The 20,352-nt window shown below is 60.6% G+C and overlaps 1 protein-coding gene across 2 annotated transcripts; it reads left to right on the top strand.

Moving 5' to 3' along the window:
* On the top strand, positions 1 to 17,498 carry ZNF341 (zinc finger protein 341). Of its 2 annotated transcripts, none has more exons than XM_029080044.1 (15): positions 1 to 105; positions 3,787 to 3,897; positions 5,357 to 5,544; positions 6,161 to 6,310; positions 6,999 to 7,232; positions 8,151 to 8,346; positions 8,819 to 8,903; positions 9,014 to 9,204; positions 9,623 to 9,813; positions 10,412 to 10,620; positions 11,148 to 11,244; positions 11,709 to 11,841; positions 12,125 to 12,236; positions 13,999 to 14,069; positions 14,462 to 17,498. In XM_029080044.1, the coding sequence occupies exons 1-15, from the start codon at positions 75 to 77 to the stop codon at positions 14,980 to 14,982; spliced, it is 2,520 nt and encodes an 839-aa protein (XP_028935877.1). In that variant the 5' UTR covers positions 1 to 74; the 3' UTR covers positions 14,983 to 17,498. The 2 variants fall into 2 exon arrangements, with proteins under 2 accessions (XP_028935877.1, XP_028935876.1); XM_029080043.1 differs by having other exon boundaries at positions 6,158 to 6,310.
* Positions 17,499 to 20,352: the final 2,854 nt, after the last annotated feature.

Genomic DNA, 20,352 nt, shown 5'->3' with positions numbered 1-20,352 from the left:
TCGTCTTCGTCCTCGTCCTGCTCCGGCGGCGCCGCCCCGCCCACGGCGCCCAAGCGGGCCGGAGCCCCAGCAAGATGGCGCAGGCGATCTTCGAGGCCCTGGAAGGTGAGCGGCGTTAAGGGCCTCGGGTCGGGGAGGGGCGAGGGCGGCGCCGCGGGGGGGGGGGGCGGCCTCGGGGAGCGGCGGCTGTTCCGGGCCCGGCGCCCCCTCCCCCCGCGGGCCCCTCGGCGCGGGGAGGGGGGGCGGGAAGAGCGGCGGGAGGGGCGGCCCCCGCCCGGAACAGCCCGGCGCCCGAAGGCGGGAAAAGCGCAGGCCTCCACGCGGACCCCGGGCCCGGCCCGACCCCCGACCCCCGCCGAGGTCTCCGTTGGGGCCTCGCTCGGGGGGGGGGCGGGGGGAGAGAGGCCGGGCGAGGGGGAAAGGAGGCCTGGGTTCGAATCCCCGGGCAGCTGGGGGACCCCGGGCCCGTCCCTTCACTCCTCTGGGCCTCGGTGACCTCGTCTGCAAGATGGGCATTAACCGGGAGCCTCCCGTCTGCATCTCCCCCAGCGCTTACAACAGGGCTCTGCGCACAGTAAGCGCTTAACAGATACCCACATTATTAGTCTTCATCCCGGGCCTGTCCCTTCACTTCTCTGGGCCTCGGTGACCTCGTCTGCAAGATGGGCATTAACCGGGAGCCTCCCGTCTGCATCTCCCCCAGCGCTTACAACAGGGCTCTGCGCACAGTAAGCGCTTATCAAATACCCACATTATTAGTCTTCATCCCGGGCCCGTCCCTTCACTCCTCTGGGCCTCGGTGACCTCGTCTGCAAGATGGGCATTAACCGGGAGCCTCCCGTCTGCATCTCCCCCAGCGCTTACAACAGGGCTCTGCGCACAGTAAGCGCTTAACAGATACCCACATTATTAGTCTTCATCCCGGGCCTGTCCCTTCACTTCTCTGGGCCTCGGTGACCTCGTCTGCAAGATGGGCATTAACCGGGAGCCTCCCGTCTGCATCTTCCCCAGCGCTTACAACAGGGCTCTGCGCAGAGTAAGCGCTTATCAAATACCCACATTATTAGTCTTAATCCCGGCCCTGCTCCTGGTCAGCTGGGTGACCCCGGGCCCGTCCCTTCACTTCTCTGGGCCTCGGTGACCTCGTCTGCAAGATGGGCATTAACCGGGAGCCTCCCGTCTGCATCTCCCCCAGCGCTTACAACAGGGCTCTGCGCACAGTAAACGCTTAACAGATACCCACATTATTATTATTATTATTAATAATCCCAGCCCTGCCCCTGGTCAGCTGGGTGAACCTGGGCCCGTCACTTCACTTCTCTGGGCCTCAGTGACCTCATCTGGAAAATGGGGATGACAGCTACGAGCCCCACGTGGGACAACCTGATGACTCTGTAATAATAATAATAATAAAGGTGGTATTTTTTAAGCGTTTACTATGTGCAGAGCACTGTTCTAAGCGCTGGGGTGGAAACAGGGTCATCAGATTGGGGCTCACGTGGGACTCACATTTTTTAATCCCCATTGTTACGGATGAGGTAACTGAGGCACAGTGAAGTGACTTGCCCAAGATCACACAGCGGAAAGGTGGCGGAGTCGGGATTAGAACCCACGACCTCTGACTCCTAAGACCGTGCTCTTTCCACTGAGCCCCCGCTGCTTCTCTGCTTGTGTGCGGGGCACTGTACTAAGCGCTTGGGAGAGTACAATACAGCAAGAGAGACATTCCCTGCCCTCAACGAGCTGACAGTCTGGGTGCCGCGGGGGAGACAGACATCGATACAAGTTAGAGAAGCAGTGTGGCTCAGTAGAAAGAGCTCAGGCTTGGGAGTCAGAGGTCACGGGTTCGAATCCCGGCTCTGCCCCTTGCCAGCTGTGTGACTGTGGGCAAGTCGTTTCATTTCTCTGAGCCTCAGTTACCTCCTCTGGAAAATGGGGATTAACTGTGAGCCGCACGTGGGACAACCTGATTACCCTGTATCTACCCCAGAGCTTAAAACAGTGCTCTGCACATAGTAAGTGCTTAACAAATGCCAACATTATTATTATTATTTTTATTAAATAGACATCAAGATAAATAAAATGAGATATATAGATACACATATATATATTCACATAGATACATAAGTGCTGTGGGGCACGGAGAGGGAGGAGGAGCAAAGGGAGCGAGTCAGGGTGACGCAGAAGGGAGTGGGAGATGAGAAGTGAGGCGGAGGCTGGGAAGGCCTCTTGGAGGAGGTGGGCACCTTCAGGAAGTTTTCAGAGGAGGGGAGAGTCACTGTCTGGTGGATTGGAGGATTTCAATCCGGACAGAGGAGCGAAGTACGGAACTGGAGGCGGGGAGGTCAGTGAGGAGCGATGTAGGAAGCGAGATGCAGCGGGGCCCAGTGGAAAGAGCATGGGCCGGGGAGTCAGAAGACCTGAGTTCTAATCCCCTCTCCACCCCTTGTCTGCAGTGTGGCTTTGGGCAAGGCACCGTTTCTCTGTGCTTCAGTTACCCCATCTGTCAAATGGGGATTACGACGTGGGACTGTGTCCAAACTTATTATCTGTATCTACCCCAGTACTTAGTACAGTGCCTGGCGCTTAGTACGCTCCATTCTCTGTGCCTCAGTTACCTCACCTGTCAAATGGGGATTAAGACGTGGGACTGTGTCCAACCTGATTATCTGTATCTACCCCAGTACTTAGTACAGTGCCTGGCGCATAGTAAGCTCCATTCTCTGTGCCTCAGTTACCTCACCTGTCAAATGGGGATTAAGACGTGGGACTGTGTCCAACCTTATTATCTGTATCTACCCCAGTACTTAGTACAGTGCCTGGCGCATAGTAAGCTCCATTCTCTGTGCCTCAGTTACCTCATCTGTCAAATGGGAATTAAGACGTGGGACTGTGTCCAACCTTAGTTCAGTACTTAGTACAGCGTCTGGCACGTAGTAAGCTCCATCAAAAAAAAGGGAGATGGGACATGGCAGATACCTGGACCGAGATGGTGGCCATTTGAATGGAGAGGAAGAGACGAATTCTGGAGATGTTGTGGAGGAAGAGCTGACAGGATTTGATGACCGGCCGACGAGGGAGAGTCACAAATAATCGTGAACTCCCAATCCTGCGTTTCCCAACCAGATAATGGGATTCGTCCATTCATTCAGTCGTATTTTTTGAGCGCTTACTGTGTGCAGAACACTGTACCAAGCGCTTGGGAGAGGACAGTATAACACTAAGCAGACACATGCCCTGCCCACAACTAGTTTACAGTCTAGAGGACGCAGGTGACTCTGTTGCCGGGCATCCACTGTAATAGTGGCATTTATTGAGTGCCCACTTAGAGAATAAAGTTAAACATTCTGTGCTTACACTAACGGGGGAGACAAAAATAATAATATTTACAACTGAAATTGCAGTGGGTGCACCCTACCATACTAAGTGCTTGGAAATATTACAAGCTTAAGACCCTTCCCTGCCCTCAAGGACCGTATAATCGCTACCTGTTGCCGATTTGTACATTCCAAGCGCTTAGTACAGTGCTCTGCACATAGTAAGCGCTTAGTAAATACTATTGAATGAATAATCTAACCGAACTTCAAGAGGGAGGTCTCTGGATCTGGGACTGAAGGCTCAGGATTATTTAGGAAGGGTGGAAAACTCCCAGGGAGGTTTGGAGGTGGAGTGGGGGACCGGGGTCCCGAATTGGGGGTCGGGGGGAACGGTCTGCTTGCGTAGGGTGGGTTTATGCTTGGCTTTGTGCGTTTTTTTTCCCACTGGGTCTCTGCGTGTCTTTCTCAGGGATGGACAACCAGACTGTCCTGGCCGTCCAGTCACTCTTGGATGGTCAGGGGCCGGTCCCTGACCCCACCGGCCCGAGTGTCAACGCACCAACCGCCATCCAGTCTTTAGGTGAGTCCCGTTTCCATTCCGGCGGGGGAAAGTCAGGCGAGCATCTGAAACCGTCCCTTCTCTGATCGGGTAGCGAGGGTATCCTAGATCCATCCGCGTCCCGTGCTCCGTGTTGAGAAGGCACGGTGTCCTGTAGACGCCTTTTCCTCTCATTTGTCTTTCCCTTTCTCCTCCCCTGCCACATCTCTGACAATCTCGGCTAGTGCCCGAGGCAGCTTTTCTAGTTCCTGGAACTAGGAATGGGGACAGCACATGGAATCCCCACCCTGCTTTTAGGTGGACTGCAAGGGCATGAACCTGTGCAGGTCTCAGGGCTGCCCTGTTTTCAGGCTGCTCCGGAGAAGACTGCGCCGTGTCCTTTGGTGACGCGCTGCACTGTTGCTGCCGTCCTTCCCGGGAAGTTCCTCCTAATGTCTAGCGTCTATCCCGTCCCGTGCTTTTAGAGCCCAACCTATTCCATTCTGTCATCGGTGTAAAACAGGTGCAGTGCTCCCTCGCATCCCCCCATTCAGGGAACCCTCAAGGCAGAACACCTCTCCCCAGGGGTGAGCCTCCACCCGCCCAGTTACACCTGGCCCAGGTATATATGGCTCAGTTACGCCCTGCCCAGGTACACCGTAGGTCTCTTAAATCATTTAGGGATTCCTGGAGTTATTTGTAGGGCAGAAGAGTCCACGTGAAAGTGCCCCATCCAAATGAATAACTAGAAAAAAGGAAGGATTTGGGCTCAGGGAGACGACAACAACAGCGCTAATATCTCTCCAGGAGAGTGAGCTCTCTTTGCGGACGTTCTGCCGTTCATGCCCCTCGAATCCTTGGAGGTATGGCCAGGTCGCAAGCTGCCGTCCCTCTTGACAGGGAGATAAATCCAGAAAGTAGTTTTGTTGCCGGGCATTCGTTCAGTCGGGGGAAAAGTGGAAGAGGCCAGTTAGTAGTGAAGCCTTGAGAGGTCAGAGGTTGTAGTGGCCTCTGCCCTGAGTGGGGAAGAGAGGGCTTGGGGTCCATTTTGCGTGGCTGCATCCCCAAGTCGCTGGTGCCCCTGGAGTTCACGATCCCCACTTTAGTAATAATAATGATAATTATGGTATTTGTTAAGGGCTTACTATGTGCCAACCGCTCTTCTAAGCGCTGGTGTTGACAGAGGGTAATCAGGTTGTCCCACGTGGGGCTCACAGTCTTCGTCCCCATTTTCCGGGTGAGGGAACTGAGGCACAGAGAAGTGAAGTGACTGGCCCAAGATAGCCCCGCAGATAAGTGGCAGAGCCGGGATTAGAACCCGCGTCCTCTGACTCCCACACCCGGCCTCCGGCCACCAAGCCACGCTGCTTCTGAAGGGCTGATTTCATGTCCCTGACCCCAGAGGCCGTGGATTTGGAGTTCTCAGGCGGAGCTCTGAAATATGTTTCTGTCATTCCCTCTCCCCCGCAACGTTCCGGCCAACGCTCCCTGGGACCCCCAGATGATGAAGACGTCTTCCTCTGCGGGAAGTGTAAGAAGCAGTTCAACTCGCTGCCTGCCTTCATGACGCACAAGCGGGAACAGTGTCAGGGGGCCGCACCCTCACTGGCCACGGTTTCTCTGGCCACCAACAGCATCTACACGCCGGCGGCCGCGGCGGTACCGCAGGCCCCGGCCGCCAACCGCCAGGTAGCCTCGAGGGGTCTGCCCGGGTTGGGGGAGCAAAGCAGGGCCCAAACGGGACCGGTCAGCAAGGAATTTCCAGTCCCCTCGTACGGCTCCACTCGTTCTTCAACGTTGAGCCGTCTTTGCTAGCCAAGCCCCTCTTTAATCGATCGATAGTATGTACTGAGAGGTCGAATGTACAGTGATGAGCGCTTAGGAAATGCCAGTAGAGTTAGAAGACCCGATCCCTGCCCTCAGGGGGCTTCCAGTTAGCAGACTGAGTTGTCAGAAAAGGAGTTGGAGAGCCCCGCGTGCGCGAGCCGCCCTCCAATTACAGGGGCCGACTTCAGGGGTTCCTCCGACGGGGTCAGAGGCGGTCCAGGGGACTGGTGGGTTCACTTTCTCCTCTGGGGAGAGAGAAATAGTCTGTGGCTGTGGACGAATGAGCGGCGCTGTGATGAAGAGTTGGGAAGTGAACTTTTCTGGCCGACCCCTGGAATTCTCAGTCTGCGAAGCCCCTGGACAGTCCCGGGGAAACCCGAAGGCCGAGGTCCCGCGGCGTGTCGTTCCTCGGTGACCCCGCAGACGCTGCCCCCGGGATCGCTAACCCCGCGAATCGTCCGATTGTCTCCCACAGCAGATCTCCACGTATATCACGGTGCCGCCGTCCCCTCTCATCCAGACCTTGGTTCAGGGGAACATCCTGGTAAGCGACGAGGTGCTCATGTCGGCCATGTCCGCCTTCACCTCTCTGGACCAGCCGATGGCTCCGGTGCAGCCGCCCGTGCCGGTAAGTAGACCCGGGGAGTGATCGTTGTGGACGTATCGTTGATGAGAGTGAGGCGGCGGCCTCGTCCCATGTGGGCGGCAGGCCCGGTGCTATCTTTGAGACCTGGGTGAACTGCAAATATGGTGACGGTTTCCCTCGGGGGGCCGAAGGGGTTCCGCTGCTCCCTCGGAACCGAGATCTTCATCCCGCCACCCGTGGGCTGGGCTCAGTTCCCTGTCACCTGTGCTCTTTCGCCCGAGGACCGGGCTCCGTCGCCCCAGAGCCGGGCTGGAGCTCCCCCCAGGTGCCGGTCCTTGAGGAGAAACTGCCTTTGAAGGCATAGCCCAGCCAGGCCTGTGGTTGGCATCCCACCCAAGAGAAGGGTAGAGCTGCAAGGGCGCCCCACAGGTGCATCTCCCGGATTTCTGGGGCCCTTTCCAGCCATCGACCAAGCCAGGCGCAGGAAGGCCATTGTCCACTTTCTGGAGCCCTGCCCAGCCTCGTTCCATCTGGTCCCGGTGGGTTTGGCTTAGACCCTTGTTCCCAGCCACCCTCTCTGGACCTCGCTCCAGGGGCGGCGACCCTCGCGGGCCGGGTGGGCGCGGTTTCCAGGCCAGCGGGGGTGGGAGATGCCCCAGCGGTGTGGCTCGTGGCTTCGAGACGCGTCCTCCCTCAGGATCGCCCCACTTTTCCCCGTTCTCGTTTCTAGAACGGCTTGAATATGCACTCGGGGACCAGCTACCTCCCCCCACAGCCTCCTCCTCCTCCTCCTCCTCCGCCGCCTCCCCCGCTCCCGCCGCAGCCCCCGCCGCCGCCCCCGCAGGCCCTAGGAGCCCCGGGGGCCCCCAACTCTGGCGGCGGAGGGGTGGTGGAAGTGTACAGCGCAGCCGGCAGCACCGTGGAGATCCAGGCGCTGGGGATGACCCCCTACCCACCAATTGAGGTAATGGGCCACGCGCCCTCGGGGTTGCGGCGGGTCTCCGAAGCCGAGCGGGCAGAGGGGGAAGCCCTGGCAGGTGCGGCTCGTGGGCAGCCGCTCTGGGGAAGGAAGACGGTGGGGCTAAGTCGAGGGAGAATTCGGGCAGGGGCCGGGTGAGGTAGGACACGGGTCTGGAGGCCGGCCCTGGGATCAGAGGAACACCTACCGGGACGGGGGAAGCGCCGTCAGAAGCCCGAGAGGAAACAGGGAGCACAGCCGACGAGGGAGAGTGGAGAGGCCCCGCATCCAGTGGGTCAGAGGTAGCTTGGGAGGTCGGAGCCTCAAGAAGGGGGTCAGTGGAGGTCAGGAGGCTTGGCCTCCAGTCGTGGCCTGCCCCTGGGCGCCCGATTCTCCTCCCACTCCCGACCCCCAGGGCTCAGTCTGGATTCTGAGGGATGGGGTCCAGGATCTGCTAGGCTGGAGTCTTTGAGCCGGCCCTCTCTCCCTGGCTGTCTAGCCTCCTTGGGTGAAGAGCAGCCCTCTGTCGCATGTCCGTGTTAGTTCCCGGGACCGTGTCGGCGGCCCCGTGAGGGGTGGGCGGGGCGGAGGGGGAAAGGCGGAGGACGATGGCCAGCATTCCAAGTCAGAACCTGAATGTCGAGGAGGAAGGGGAAGCAGGAGTCTCCTCCTCCACCTCTGGGCTGGCGGACGTCCGGGGGGGACCCCAGCCAAGACCCAGCTCGGAGGGTTGGCAGGGAACGCCGTGCCTTCGACTGAAGCTTTGGGTGGTGGCCCAGAGTACCGGGCCCAGAGCGATGGGCCGAGGCGGAGGAGGCCGGGATGGAGAGGGCCAGGGAGGAGGGCTGAGGCCGCAGCTCTGGGGACCCGGACCGAGCCCTAAGGCCGGTGCCCGAGCCCTGACGGACGGGCCTGTGCTTCCAGGTGCCGGGCCAGTGCGTGGAGACCCCCGTGTATCCCAGCCCCCCGGGGTACGGTCCCGGGAAACAGGGCTTCAAGCCCAAGGGCCCGAGCCCGGCCGTCCCCTTGGCCCCCTCCAACGCGGGCGGCCTGGCAGTCTTCGACGCCGCCTCGACCGTGAAGCCCCGGCGCCCCAAAGTTGACAACGAGCTGCAGGAAGGTAGGGTTTGGCCCACCGCCCGGGGCCACCCCTCTGACGGGCCTTTTTTCCTTGAGAAGAGGCCAGGGTGGGCAGAGGGAGAACGATCCAGCCGGGTAAATGGGAGCCGGGAAACGGGCGCCAGGGCTGCCTGCCCTTTCTGAGGCGGATGAGTTTTTGGGTGAGAAGTCCCTCTGGGTCACAAGGGTCAAGGTGATCTATCCTCGTCCCTCCCGGCCACCACGGCATCCTCACAGGTGACCCCGGAGCCGGACCGGTCACTGAGGCATCTGCCGCCTCTTGATTCCCCCCGGGGTGGGAGGAGAGGGAAGGAGGAAGGGGGACCCTCGCTGTGCAGGGTGACCCGGGAAGAAGTTGACCCGGGAGGCTCCGGTTTAGTCCCCGGATGCTGGGCTGCGGGCTCGGGGCCGCAGCCTCCCTGAGCTCCCTGCTCCCGGTTTCCCGGCTCCGGGTGTCCCCGCTCCTCTGCCAGGGAAGCCCAAGTCTCAGAAGCTCAAGTGTACCTACTGCAGCAAGACGTTCACCAAGAACTTTGACCTGCAGCAGCACATCCGAAGGTATTGCCTTTGGCGGGGGGGATGCGGACGTCGGGGCCGCTCCCTCCGGGCCCGTGGCCGGACACCGGGCGCGTCTCTGGGAGGAGACGTTGACATCCGTGCCCTTGCAGCCACACCGGCGAGAAGCCCTTCCAGTGCATCGTCTGCGGCCGGGCCTTCGCGCAGAAGTCCAATGTGAAGAAACACATGCAGACCCACAAGGTGTGGCCGCCGGGCCACGGCTGCACCATCTCCCGCAACTCGGTGACGGTGCAGGTCATGGCCCTGGACCCCAGCCGGCAGGAGGGCGAAGAGAGCACAGGTGAGGCTGCGGCCCGAGGCCGGGGAGCCTCTGGGCATCCTCTCCCCACCCCGGGGCCGCTGACCCTTGGGCCTCGGCCTCCCCAGCCCAGGGGCCGAGAGGGCACCTGGGCCGGGGGGGCGGAGGACACGTCGCCGTGGCTGCGGTCGAGCTTCTGCCGTCGTCCGGGGTCGCCCGCGGGCCGGTTCTCGGGACGCTCGAGGTTGGGGCCGGGGGCCCGGGATCGTTGGAAGCCGGGGCGGGACTCCCGTCCCGCCCCAGGGCCCGGCCTCGGCCCCGGTCTGCCTGGTCCCGTGCCAGGGCTCAGCCTCCCCCGGGCCAGGCCTTGGGCCCAGCTCCCCGGAGGACCGCACGCTCTACCTCTCCCTCCCTATTTCGCCTGCCCCGTCCGTGTCTCCCGCCCTCCGGTTCTCTGCAGGGCTCAGCCAGGCCCCCCGGAGCGCCCCCCAGCCCCAGGTCCAGGCTCCGGCCACGGAGGGGGAGGCGGGCAGGTTGGAAGCCAAGCAAGTGGTGCTCATCGACAGCTCCTATCAGTGCCAGTTCTGCCCCAGCAAATTCAGCACTTACTTCCAGCTCAAGTCCCACATGACACAGCACAAGAACGAGCAGGCGAGTAGTCCCGGGCAGCTGGGTTCTGGCCACCCGGGAGAGTATTTGGGCACGTTCGCTGGGCAAGCTCTCCGGGCACCGGTGGATGAACGGAGAGGAGCTCTGAGAAGGGCAGGGCGGGCCACGCGCGCCCTATGTTTCCCAGCCGCCCCACCGGCCGCCACCGCCCCCCGGTCCCGCACTCTGCCCCCCCGGCTGGTGAGATGGCTCCCCATCCCGGCGTCCTAAAGCGTCCCGGGGGTCTCCTCGCCCCATTACCTGCTCCTGGCTCGTCCCTGGTCTGCCCCGGCCCACTCTCAGCCACTCTGCATCCCGCCCCGGCCCACCCCGGCTCGGCTTCGCCTGGCGTCCGTCGGCTGGAGGGCCCGAGACGCCCTCCCACCACCCCACCGGGGGTCTGTCCCGGGCGACAGGGAGCGGGTCACCCCGTCGAAAGGCCGAGGCGCCTGACCGCGGGGCCCGCTCCGGGCGCGGCTGGGTTCCGGGGCACCCGGCTCCCGAGGGGCGGTGCCGGGACACCGCGGCCCCAGGCGAGGGAAGGCAGGCGACGTGATGCCCTCCTCCCGCCTCCCTCCCCGGTCCTTCCCGCCCCCCGCAGGTGTACAAGTGCGTCGTGAAGAGCTGTGCCCAGACGTTCCAGAAACTGGACCCGTTCCTGGAGCACATCAAGAGCCACCAGGAGGAGCTGAGCTACCGTTGCCATTTGTGCAGCAAGGACTTCCCCTGCCTCTATGAGCTGGGCATGCACCAGTATTCCCACAGCCTCCTGCCCCAGCACAGCCTCAAGAAGGACGTAGCTGCCTACAAGTAAAGATTCCCTCCCCCTCCCCTTCCCGATCCCCTTCCGCCGCTCCCGGCCCCCGCTGCACCCCAGAGTTCGGGAGAAGGGCAGGACAGAAGTAGTAGAAAGAAATGATTTGGGGCGACCTAGGGCAGGAGGTAGGGGGGATGCTGTCTCGCAGACCCGGGCACAGGATTGAGGATTGGGTTTTTTTCCGGGCCCGGCGAGGCCGAGTGGGAGACGGTCCAGATTCCTGTCAGAGATTCCCAGGAAATCCCACGATGAGGGCCACGGCGGTAGGGCCCCCGTCTGAAGCCCCCGCAGGCTTTGCCGTGTCCCCTTCGGCTCGTGGGGAAACTGAGGCCCAGGAAAGGAGAAGGGAGCTGCGAGTGGGCACGGGAGATCTCGCATCCGGGCTGGCCAGACCCTTCTCCCTCAGGGAGCCCCATTCTTCAAATCGGGAGGCCAGGCCGTTTCTAGGCCACGAGCCCGGGCCCGGAGGCCAGCCAGAAGCCGCCAACGTCGCCGTCTTTCCCCCCTCCTTTCCATTCAGGTGCGTCAAATGTGTCAACAGATACTCCACTCCCGAAGCCCTGGAGCACCACCTGCAGACAGCCACACACAACTTTCCCTGCCCTCACTGCCAGAAGGTGGGTACTGCCCCTCTTTCGTTCATTCGGTCGTATTTATTGAGCGCTTCCTGGGCGCAGAGCACCCTACTAAGCGCTTGGGAAAGTACAATACAACAATAAACAGTGGCACCCGCTGCCCACCACGAGCTTACGGTCTCCAGGCGGGGAGATAGACGGGAACCTGGGGTCGGGAGCCGGCGGGTGGTGGCGTGGCGGGGTCAGGGATTCCTTACCCACCTCCCTCTTCTTGCCTTGGCGTACGCTGGCTGGTCCTCCCGGATTTCCGAAGAGTAGGGGTTCGACCCCCGCCTCCCCTCCTCCCTGCCTGCCTGCCCTCTTCCTTCCCTGCCTCCTTCCCCGGCGACGCCGGCGGTCCGCTCGTTTCTCGTCGGTCGGGCCGGCCTAGGTCAGGGTGAACCCTGTCAGAGCGGGGACCCCTGAACAGAAAGGGCATCCTCCCCCGCCCCCGCTCCCCCCGCCAGGTGTTCCCCTGCGAACGCTACCTGCGGCGCCATCTCCCCACGCACGGCAGCGGGGGCAAGTTCAAGTGTCAGATCTGCAAGAAGTTCTTCCGCAGAGAGCACTACCTCAAGCTACACGCGCACATCCACTCCGGTAGGCGAGGGGCTCCCCGCCCGCCCTTCCGTCCTCTCCGTCTGCCTGAAACTTGGCTGCCCCCGGGCGAGGTGTGGAGCAGGAGCCCCCTTTCCGGTCGAGGACCGAGGACCGCGGGGGTCGGCAGCCCCGCGGAGGGGCTCTACCGAGGGAGGGGAGAGCACTGGGGGAGCGTCATAGGCGGGAGGGGAAGGGAGCGCCAGGGCCGGGGGTCCAGAATGCCCGTCGCCCCATCCAGAGCGCCGTCCCTGCCTCTCTGACTGTCTCACCCTGCCCCGTGCAGGCGAGAAACCCTTTCAGTGCTCTGTGTGCGACTCCGCCTTCAACCGCAAGGACAAGCTGAAACGGCACATGCTCATCCACGAGCCCTTCAAGAAGTACAAATGCCCTTTCTCGTACGTCGCCGCGGCCAGGGGATGGAGGGGGTTGGAGGAAGAGGGGGGCCGGAGGGGAGGGGCGGCGAGGAGGCCCTAGGGACCCAGACTCAGGCAGATCCTCTCCACGCGTCTCCGACTGCGGAGCCGGGCAAGCCCCTCCCAGCCCCTTTTCTCCTCCTCTTCTCCTGTCGTCTTCCCACCACCCTAGACGTGACGGGGGGCAGCGTGTACAACCCATCAATAGCCAGTCTGTAGTATGTACTGAGCGCTTCACATCCAACGGTCCACCACTCGCTCCGCCTTCAAAAGACTCCTAAAATCACATCTCCAGCAGGCTTTCAACGATGGAGCCATCGTTTTCCCCTCAGGCCTTCCCCTTCGTACTTGACCGTGTACCCCTCGAGCACCTTGATATTCACCCCAGCCCCACAGCGCTTCTGTCAATATCCATCTATCCTTCTATTTCCGCTCTCTGTAGTTTATTTTAACGTCTGAATTATTCTTATTTTAAGAAGCAGCATGGCTCAATGGAAAGAGCACGGGCTTTGGAGTCAGGGGTCATGAGTTCGAATCCCAGCTCTGCCACTTGGCTGTGTGACTGTGGGCAAGTCACTTCACTTCTCTGTGCCTCAGTTTCCTCATCTGTAAAATGGGGATTAAGACTGTGAGCCCCACGTGGGACAACCTGATTCCCCTATGTCTACCCCAGCGCTTAGAACAGTGCTCGGCACATAGTAAGCGCTTAACAAATACCAACATTATTATTATTATTACATTATTGTCTGCCTCCCTCTGTAGACTCTAAGTTCCCGGTGGGCAGGGATCACGTCCGCCAACACTGTGAGATTGTACTCTCTCAGGCGCTTACTCCAGTGGTCTGCACACTGCAAGCACTCACTAAATACCACTGATGTATTGATGGTGGGCAGAGCACCGAAACAGGTGCTTGGGAGTGTACAATAGATCCCTACCCTAAAGGAGCACTGTAAGTCAGCGCAGAAAACAGATCCTAAAATTACTGACTGGTAGAAGAAAGTGAGAGAGTGTAAAAATATGGACATAAGGGCTACAGGAAGCATAGTTAGCGGGTAGTTTTGAAAAGGGGGCAGGGGAGGAAGCTGGAAGGAGACGGGCATCAGTCCGGAGAGCAAGTAGGCCGGAAATCCATCATCTTGGACCCTGCTGACTCCTCGGAGAAAACTGTTAGATCATTCGGCGAGCTGGGATGAGCGAGTCTCAGCTCTGCAGGCTGTTGCCTCCGAAAAGTGGGCACCTAGGACAGGAGAGTGGCCCCAAAATACCGAAGGGACCGTTCCAAGTGTATATATTTTGGAAAGATTAGAAATGAATCGGAGCGGGCCTTGTGGAAGAGATGGGATTTCAGAGAGGCTTTGAAGATAGGTAAAGGTGCGGTCTTGCGACCGAAGTGGGGGAGAATTCCAAGCAAGGGTGAGGGTGTGAGCCGGAGTTGGCGGCGCAGGAGATGAGAAAGAGACACGGCGAGTGGTTCGGCTCGCGAGGGACGAAGAGCGGGAGCTGGGGTGCGGAGGGAGAAAAGGGTGGGTGAGAAGGATGGGGGAGAGCCGGCGCTGCCGTTGGCCAGTGGCTCTCTGGGGTGAGGGTCCAGAAAAGGCCGTGCCCACGGACCCCGAGCCCGCAGAGTGGACCCGAGGCCTCGGGGGAGTGGGAGATGGAAGGAAGGTGTTGGGGTTGGTGGCCAGAGGAGAGGGAGGGAGGAAGGGTTTGGGATACAGTCACAAGTCACGGTGGCTCGTTTCAGGACCCACACTGGCTGCAATAAGGAGTTCAACCGACCGGACAAATTGAAGGCCCACATCCTCTCCCATTCGGGTAAGCGACTCGGGGCCGGGGACCGGAACTCGGGGCCAGGCGGTACGGGTCTGGAGTTCCAGACCCGGCTCTGCCTGTGTCTCGACGTCGTGCCGAAAGATTGATGGATTTAATCATGCGTTCACTGGTATTGATCAAGTCCCCGGAATGTGCAGAGCACTGAGTCGGGCGCTGGCTGCGCGCAGAGGGTCGTACCGGGCACCCGCTGGGTGCTCCCCAGCGTACCGCACACCTGCTGCGTGCGGAGCGCCGGACCGGGCGCCGGCTGGGTCCCGGCCCCATTCCAAACCCGCGTCGAGCCGGACGCCGCCCCGGTCCCCGCAGGGCAGTTGGGAGGGCCGGGAGCGCCGCCGCCACTGGTGACTCGGCCCTCCTCTCCCCGCCACGCTCAGGGATGAAGATCCACAAGTGCCAGTTCTGCAGCAAGGCCTTCAGCCGCCGCGCCCACATGCTGGAGCACCAGCGGTCTCACACCGGCAATTACAAGCACCGCTGCCCCGGCTGCGGAAAGGGCTTCACCCGCCAAAAGTACCTGAAGGAGCACCGCTGCCGCCTCGGCGCCCCGAGGGACAAGGAACTGCCGGCCCGCCGGCCCCAGAAGAAGCGTCCCGCCCGGGGCCGCAAAGGGGCCCTGCCCCTGCCCCTTCCCCTGGCCGACCCGCTGGGGTTGGCGGGGCTCAAGTGCGGCTCGGAGGGGGGCCCGCCGGGCGGGCCGGGCAAGGAGCCGTCGGCGGAGTCCGACGCCGTGCTGTCCATCGTGGTGGGGGGCGCGGCCGGTGGCGAGTCGGAGCTGGTGGCGCCCGGGCACTCGGACGACCTCGGCCCGAACCTGGCCCTGGCCGAGCTGCAGGCCGGGGCCGAGGGGCCCTGCGCCATGCTGGCCGTGCCCGTCTACATCCAGACGTCCGAGTGACCGTCGGGGCCCGCGGGCCAGCGTGGGCGTCAGTTGGCGGGGGCGGCGGGGCGGGAGCGGGGGGTCCACCCTCTGGCGGAGCAGAGCCCGGGCCTTCCCGCCCCGCCCCAGGGGCTCTGGGCCGGGTAGCAGTGAGCCCCCTCCGCTGTGAGCTGCGGGGCTGGGGAAGCGGCGACCTCCTTAAGTTCCAAGCGAGGAGAATGGGGGAGCAATGAGCTCCCTATGCTGCGAGCCGGGGGGGGGACGGGGGAGCGGTGAGCCCCTCACTCCGTGAGCGGAAGAGGGAGGGCTCCCTAAGGGCACAGCGCCCACCGCGGATGCTCCCCCCGGTGCCAGGAGCGGGGAGGCTGCGGTCGGACTCGGGGTTCTAACCAGGCAAGGGTCACCTGTCGTTCGGGTGCCGGCCTGGGAGGCGGGCCGTGATCCTTCCTCCTGGAAGCGCACGGGGAGCAGGAAAATCCTTTCGGATTGCGCCAGTGAAATGCCAGGCCCTGGTGCCCACTGCCCCACATTCTCTCCAGGCCCGGGACCCTCTAGCCCGGCACCTGCCTTCACTGGGCTCAGGAAGGGCTCGGCTGCCCAGCAGGCCCAGCAGCAGCGGGCAGGTCTCCCTCCCGGCCAGATGTAAGGTCGTGGCCGACGGCCGTCGCTTCCGTCAGAGAGCCAGCCGGGGATGACCGGTGCGGGCAGGCAAGTGCCGCCCTGCTCTTGTCATTTCCCGGTCCCCGAATGGAGGGAGGGGAGTGGAGAGCTGAGGTAGGGAGAGGTTCCCCAGGGCAGGGGGCAGGTAGGATCGAAGGCCCGGGTGGAGGCCTGGCCTACCTCTGCCGGAGCCGAGCGTGGAGACCGTACTTGTCCCGGCGTTTGCGGTGGGAGCCGAGGAGGGAGCTGCAAAGTCGTCACTGGACGGTGACCGGTCCTGGTGGGGCGAGGCCGGGTTCGCTGGAGGTCACAGGGTGGGCCGGGGGCTGTCCTCGCTGACAGGGAGATAGCTGGCAAACTGTAAGGACGTGGGCAGAGCACTTACTGCATGCAAAGCGATGAGCTAGCCCCAGCCTACTGTGTGCACGCCGCCAAACTGGGTGCCTAAAGGGCACGGGGCGCCATTCTGGGAGCCTGTTGTGTGCAAAACACTGAATTGGGTTCCTGCTGCTGGCTGAGGACTGCCCTGGCACACGGGACTTTACGGCGGGCGCTCAGGGGGCCGCACTGAGCTCGTGGTGGATGATAGGGGCCGCGCAGTCAGGTGGAGAGCATGTTCCCTCTGCAGGGAGGTCAGTAGCATCGCCCCTCTTTGTTCATCCAGCTCCTACTACCCAGGATCTAGCTCAGCGCTCAGCACTGAGTCCAAGCAGTATCGTCAGACCAGACAGCCCCCGACCCACGTGGGGTTCACTGCCTGGGAGGGGTAGGGAAGGCGGGTGTCATCCCCATTTTCACAGGTGGGGAGACGGAGGCCCAGAGAGGTTCAGTGACTTGCTCAGGTTACACAGTGGCCTGGCTGGGACTAGAACTCGGATCTCCCGGCTGCCAACCGTGGGCTCTCTGCGGCCTCCGTTCTGGAAAGGGAGCTGAGCCTGCCCCTCCCAACCAAACTCGATCCCTAGGCAGAGTCTGTCAATCCGTTGATTTGTGATATTGGGCACCTACTGAGGGCAGGGGGTTGTACGGCCCATTTTTGAATATCCCACCTTTTGGAGTCCTTATTTTCAGCTGAGTGAGGGCTGAAGTGTCTGAGCTGCCTGGGCCTGACTCCTGGGATGCTGATCCACTCAAGTGAAGCAGCCAGGACTACAACTCTGGGCAGCATCCCGGTATCCCTGGGCAGTGGGTCTGGGTTCACCCCTGTTTCAGACACCTTGGGTCTTCAGCCTGTGTAGGAGTCGGACCAACGTACCCTTCAGTAAGTGCTGGAGATGAAGTGAGGAATGCTTGGTTCAGTCGATCGACGGCATTTATCCGGTGCCTATTAGGTATTGAACCAAGTGGGAAAGAATAGCCGTAGCAAGACCCGCGTTCCCTGTCTCCAGAGGGTTTATTTCTAATGGGGGAAACAGAGTGAAGGCCCAAAGTAGGCCAGAAGCAGGCACCACCTCAGAACCCAAGTGACCGACAAATAATTGAATGGAAAAGTATAATTGTCTCAGTAAAAATAGTATTGATCCAGTGCCTCCTGAATGCCAAGCACGGTACTAAGCCCTGGGAAACGACATACGGATGAGAATTTGACCCGGTCGTTGGTTCCCGAAGGATTCTCGAGCCAAGGGTAAGGTTTGTGGAGGGAAGATGGGCAGGGTTCATTATAAGTGGGAAGGCAAGTAGGGATGTTCAGAAGAAAGCGATGAGAGCTGGGGTGGGGGAAGCTTGGACAGTCTGAGTGGGCACCGGTGTCTCCAGAATGCTTCCCTGCTCTCTGCCAGGGAAGGGTAACTGGAGAGGGAAACTTTTGGGGGGCCAAAACGGCACCTGGCTGCTCTCCTGTGTTCCCTGATAATAATATTTATGGTATTTTTTAATCGCTTACTGTGTGTCAGATACTGTACCACGCTCTGGGGTGGATACAGTCTCTGTCCCGACTGGGGCGTGCAGTCTCAATCCCCATTTGACAGATGAGGTAACTGAGGCACAGAGAAGCAAAGTGACCTGCCCGAGATCACACAAACGGGAGGGGCAGATGGCGGGGTGAGAGGGGGAACCGCGGAGCGCGTCTCCAGGAGTCACGGGAAACCAAATTCCACCGTTCCGGCTGGATTTAAAGGGCCCTCTCCCCTGAGCCCCGCCAACTGAGGCCTCAGAGTATTCGCTGCAAACTGACATGGACTCGGGAAGTCCGTGAGTTGGCAAATGGTGACCTGAGCCGGAAAACAAGGCCGGGTTTAATCACCCTGAGAACTGGTCGGACCAGTTGAACCCCCAGAGAAAAGGAGCCAGGGACCTGGGGTGGAGGAGGAGGGAGGGCCCAGGGGCCCTGGGCTGCGTCCAACAGGAAGAAAGGGCCACCCAGTCCAAGGCTGATGCAGGAACCAAGCTCTCCCGGGCCAGTAGGGAAATCCTGCCAGGGCAGAGAATGGGAGACCTTGGCTTGAATTCTGTTCCGGCCTTAGCTATATTCATTTTCTCATCTGTGAATTGGGGGCGGTACATTTGGTCCAGGGCAGCGTTTGGCCGAAGGAATAACTCTCCCGTTAGTGGGTTGGGGCCCCGTTAGCGACTCCCAAATCGTGGGCTTTATAAAAAAAAATAATGGCCCGTTGCTCCTCAGGTGGTGGGTGACTCCGGTTCCCCGGGCGAGGTGGCGCGGGGCGGGAGGGCGAAGCGGGGCGCTCGGAAGCTGTGCCACTCCGACGGGTTCCGTCGTCGAGCTGGTCGGATGCAGTCATCTGTGATGGAATCCCTTGTTACAAAACTCTGTGAAACCCACAAAAACTGCTGGATGGTGACAGCGGTCTCTCTCAGCAAACTTGTGACCAACGTCACTGGTACAAATGAGTTGAAGGGCTAGGGCGGGCCCGTGGGACACAATTACCACAGCCGCACTGAACGGTGGGAGCGGGATGTAATGGACGGGAAGGGGCGTTTGTGGGCTGAAAAATGCATTCTCAAGTCCTGCTCACAATCCCCTTTGAGTAAAGCTGTGCCAATTTAAGGGGCAGTACGAGTCGGCGCCCCTCGCCTGCCCGCTTGCAGCAGGTTTTCCGCCATTCTTGGACCTAATCTGTCTCCGTCTAACTGGTGCCTGGGTCTTTCTCGCCAAAGATCTACCTCCCATTCATCCCCTTTGAGCTCCCCACGGGGATGGAACCGTCGTTTTTCCAATTATGAATCCGAGTCCCTTAGTTGTGGCCTCAGAGACGACTCTCTGCCTTCCCGATTCATCTTCCCGGTCATAGATGTGGGAGTCGCACACTCCCCGAGGTAGAGCACAATCTTCTCGTTGAGGGACGAGGCGTCCAGACTTCCTCACTGAACTGACCCCAGGGTGACGGTGACCCCCGGTCGTCCTTCACAGCTCAGGTGTCCCCTGCCGAATCAGTAGTCACTGAGCACCCGCCGTGTGCGGAGCGTGGATCTAAGCCCTTGAGATATTTCGAGTTGGAAGACACAATTCTCGCCATCAGTGATGCATTCGCCTCTGTAGGCCTGAAGCACTTTGGTGCTCACGACAATAATTACGTGCAATAAGGGCCAGGCACCGTACTGAACGCTGGGGTATATACAAGCAAAGCGGGTTGGACACGTACCCCGTCCCACGTGGGGCTTACCGTCTCAATCCCCATTTTGCAGATGAGGTAACCTGAGACACAGACGAGTGAAGTGAGTTGCCCAAGGTCGCCCCCAGCACTGATGTACGTACCCCTCCACCCCGCTCCTTCCCCTCTCAGTAATTTATTTTAACTCCCGTCCCCCCGAACTGGGTTGTACGCTCCTCGAGGGCCGGGATGGCGTCTAACGAATCTCCTGCGTGGTGATGTCAGCCCGTCACTGGGCAGGGATGGCCTCCATCTCTTGCCGAATTGTCCATTCCAAGCCTTCGTACAGTGCTCTGCCCATGCTGGGCGCTCAATAAATACTACTGAATGAACGGATGATGGCTCCCCTGTCTAGTAGAGAAGCAGTGCGGCTCAGTGGAAAGAGCCCGGGCTGGGGAGTCAGAGGTCATGGGTTCGAATCCCGGCTCTGCCACTTGTCTGCTGTGTGACTGGGGGCAAGTCACTTCTCTGGGCCTCAGTGACCTCATCTGGAAAACGGGGATTAAGACGGTGAGCCTCACAGGGGATAACCTGATGACCTTGTAACCCCCCAGTGCTTAGAACGGTGCTTGGTACGTAGTAAGCGCTTACCAAATACCAATATTATTATTATTATTGTGGTGTGTCCTCCCACACGCTTAGGGCAGCGCTCGCCACGCAGGTAAACTCGTGGTAAATTTGACCGATTGAGCGGTTTCTGCCCCAGTAAAGTCTTCATAAGGAAGACTAGAGAAGCAGCGTGGTTCAGTGGAAAGAGCCCGAGCTTGGGAGTCCAAGGTCATGGGATCGAATCCCTGCTCTGCCACTTGTCAGCTGGGTGACTGTGGGCAAGTCACTTCACTTCTCTGGGCCTCAGTGACCTCATCTGGAAAATGGGGATTAAGACCGTGAGCCTCAAGTGGGACAACCTCATCACCCCGTATCTCCCCCAGCGCTTAGAACAGTGGGAAGCACTGGGAAGCCCGGGGAAGCAGCATGGCTCAGTGGAAAGAGCGTGGGCTTGGGAGTCGGAGGTCATGGGTTCGACTCCCGGCTCTTCCACTTGTCAGCTGTGTGACTGTGGGCAAGTCACTTCACTTCTCTGGGCCTCAGTTACCTCATCTGTAAAATGGGGATTAAC

Source organism: Ornithorhynchus anatinus, chromosome 15 (assembly GCF_004115215.2).
Source record: "Ornithorhynchus anatinus isolate Pmale09 chromosome 15, mOrnAna1.pri.v4, whole genome shotgun sequence".
Classification (NCBI taxonomy): domain Eukaryota; kingdom Metazoa; phylum Chordata; class Mammalia; order Monotremata; family Ornithorhynchidae; genus Ornithorhynchus; species Ornithorhynchus anatinus.
The sequence above is the reverse complement of the archived record's forward strand: the minus strand, read 5'-3'. Positions and strand labels throughout refer to the sequence as shown.

What these genes read in the sequence shown, in the direction of transcription:
- ZNF341 (XM_029080043.1), top strand. Translation starts at nt 75, where the DNA reads ATGGCGCAGGCGATCTTCGAGGCCCTGGAAG. An exon ending in CGGTGCAGCCGCCCGTGCCG is followed by an intron (nt 6,311 to 6,998) that starts GTAAGTAGACCC and finishes TCTCGTTTCTAG; the next exon opens with AACGGCTTGAATATGCACTC. An exon ending in TGACAACGAGCTGCAGGAAG is followed by an intron (nt 8,347 to 8,818) that starts GTAGGGTTTGGC and finishes CTCCTCTGCCAG; the next exon opens with GGAAGCCCAAGTCTCAGAAG.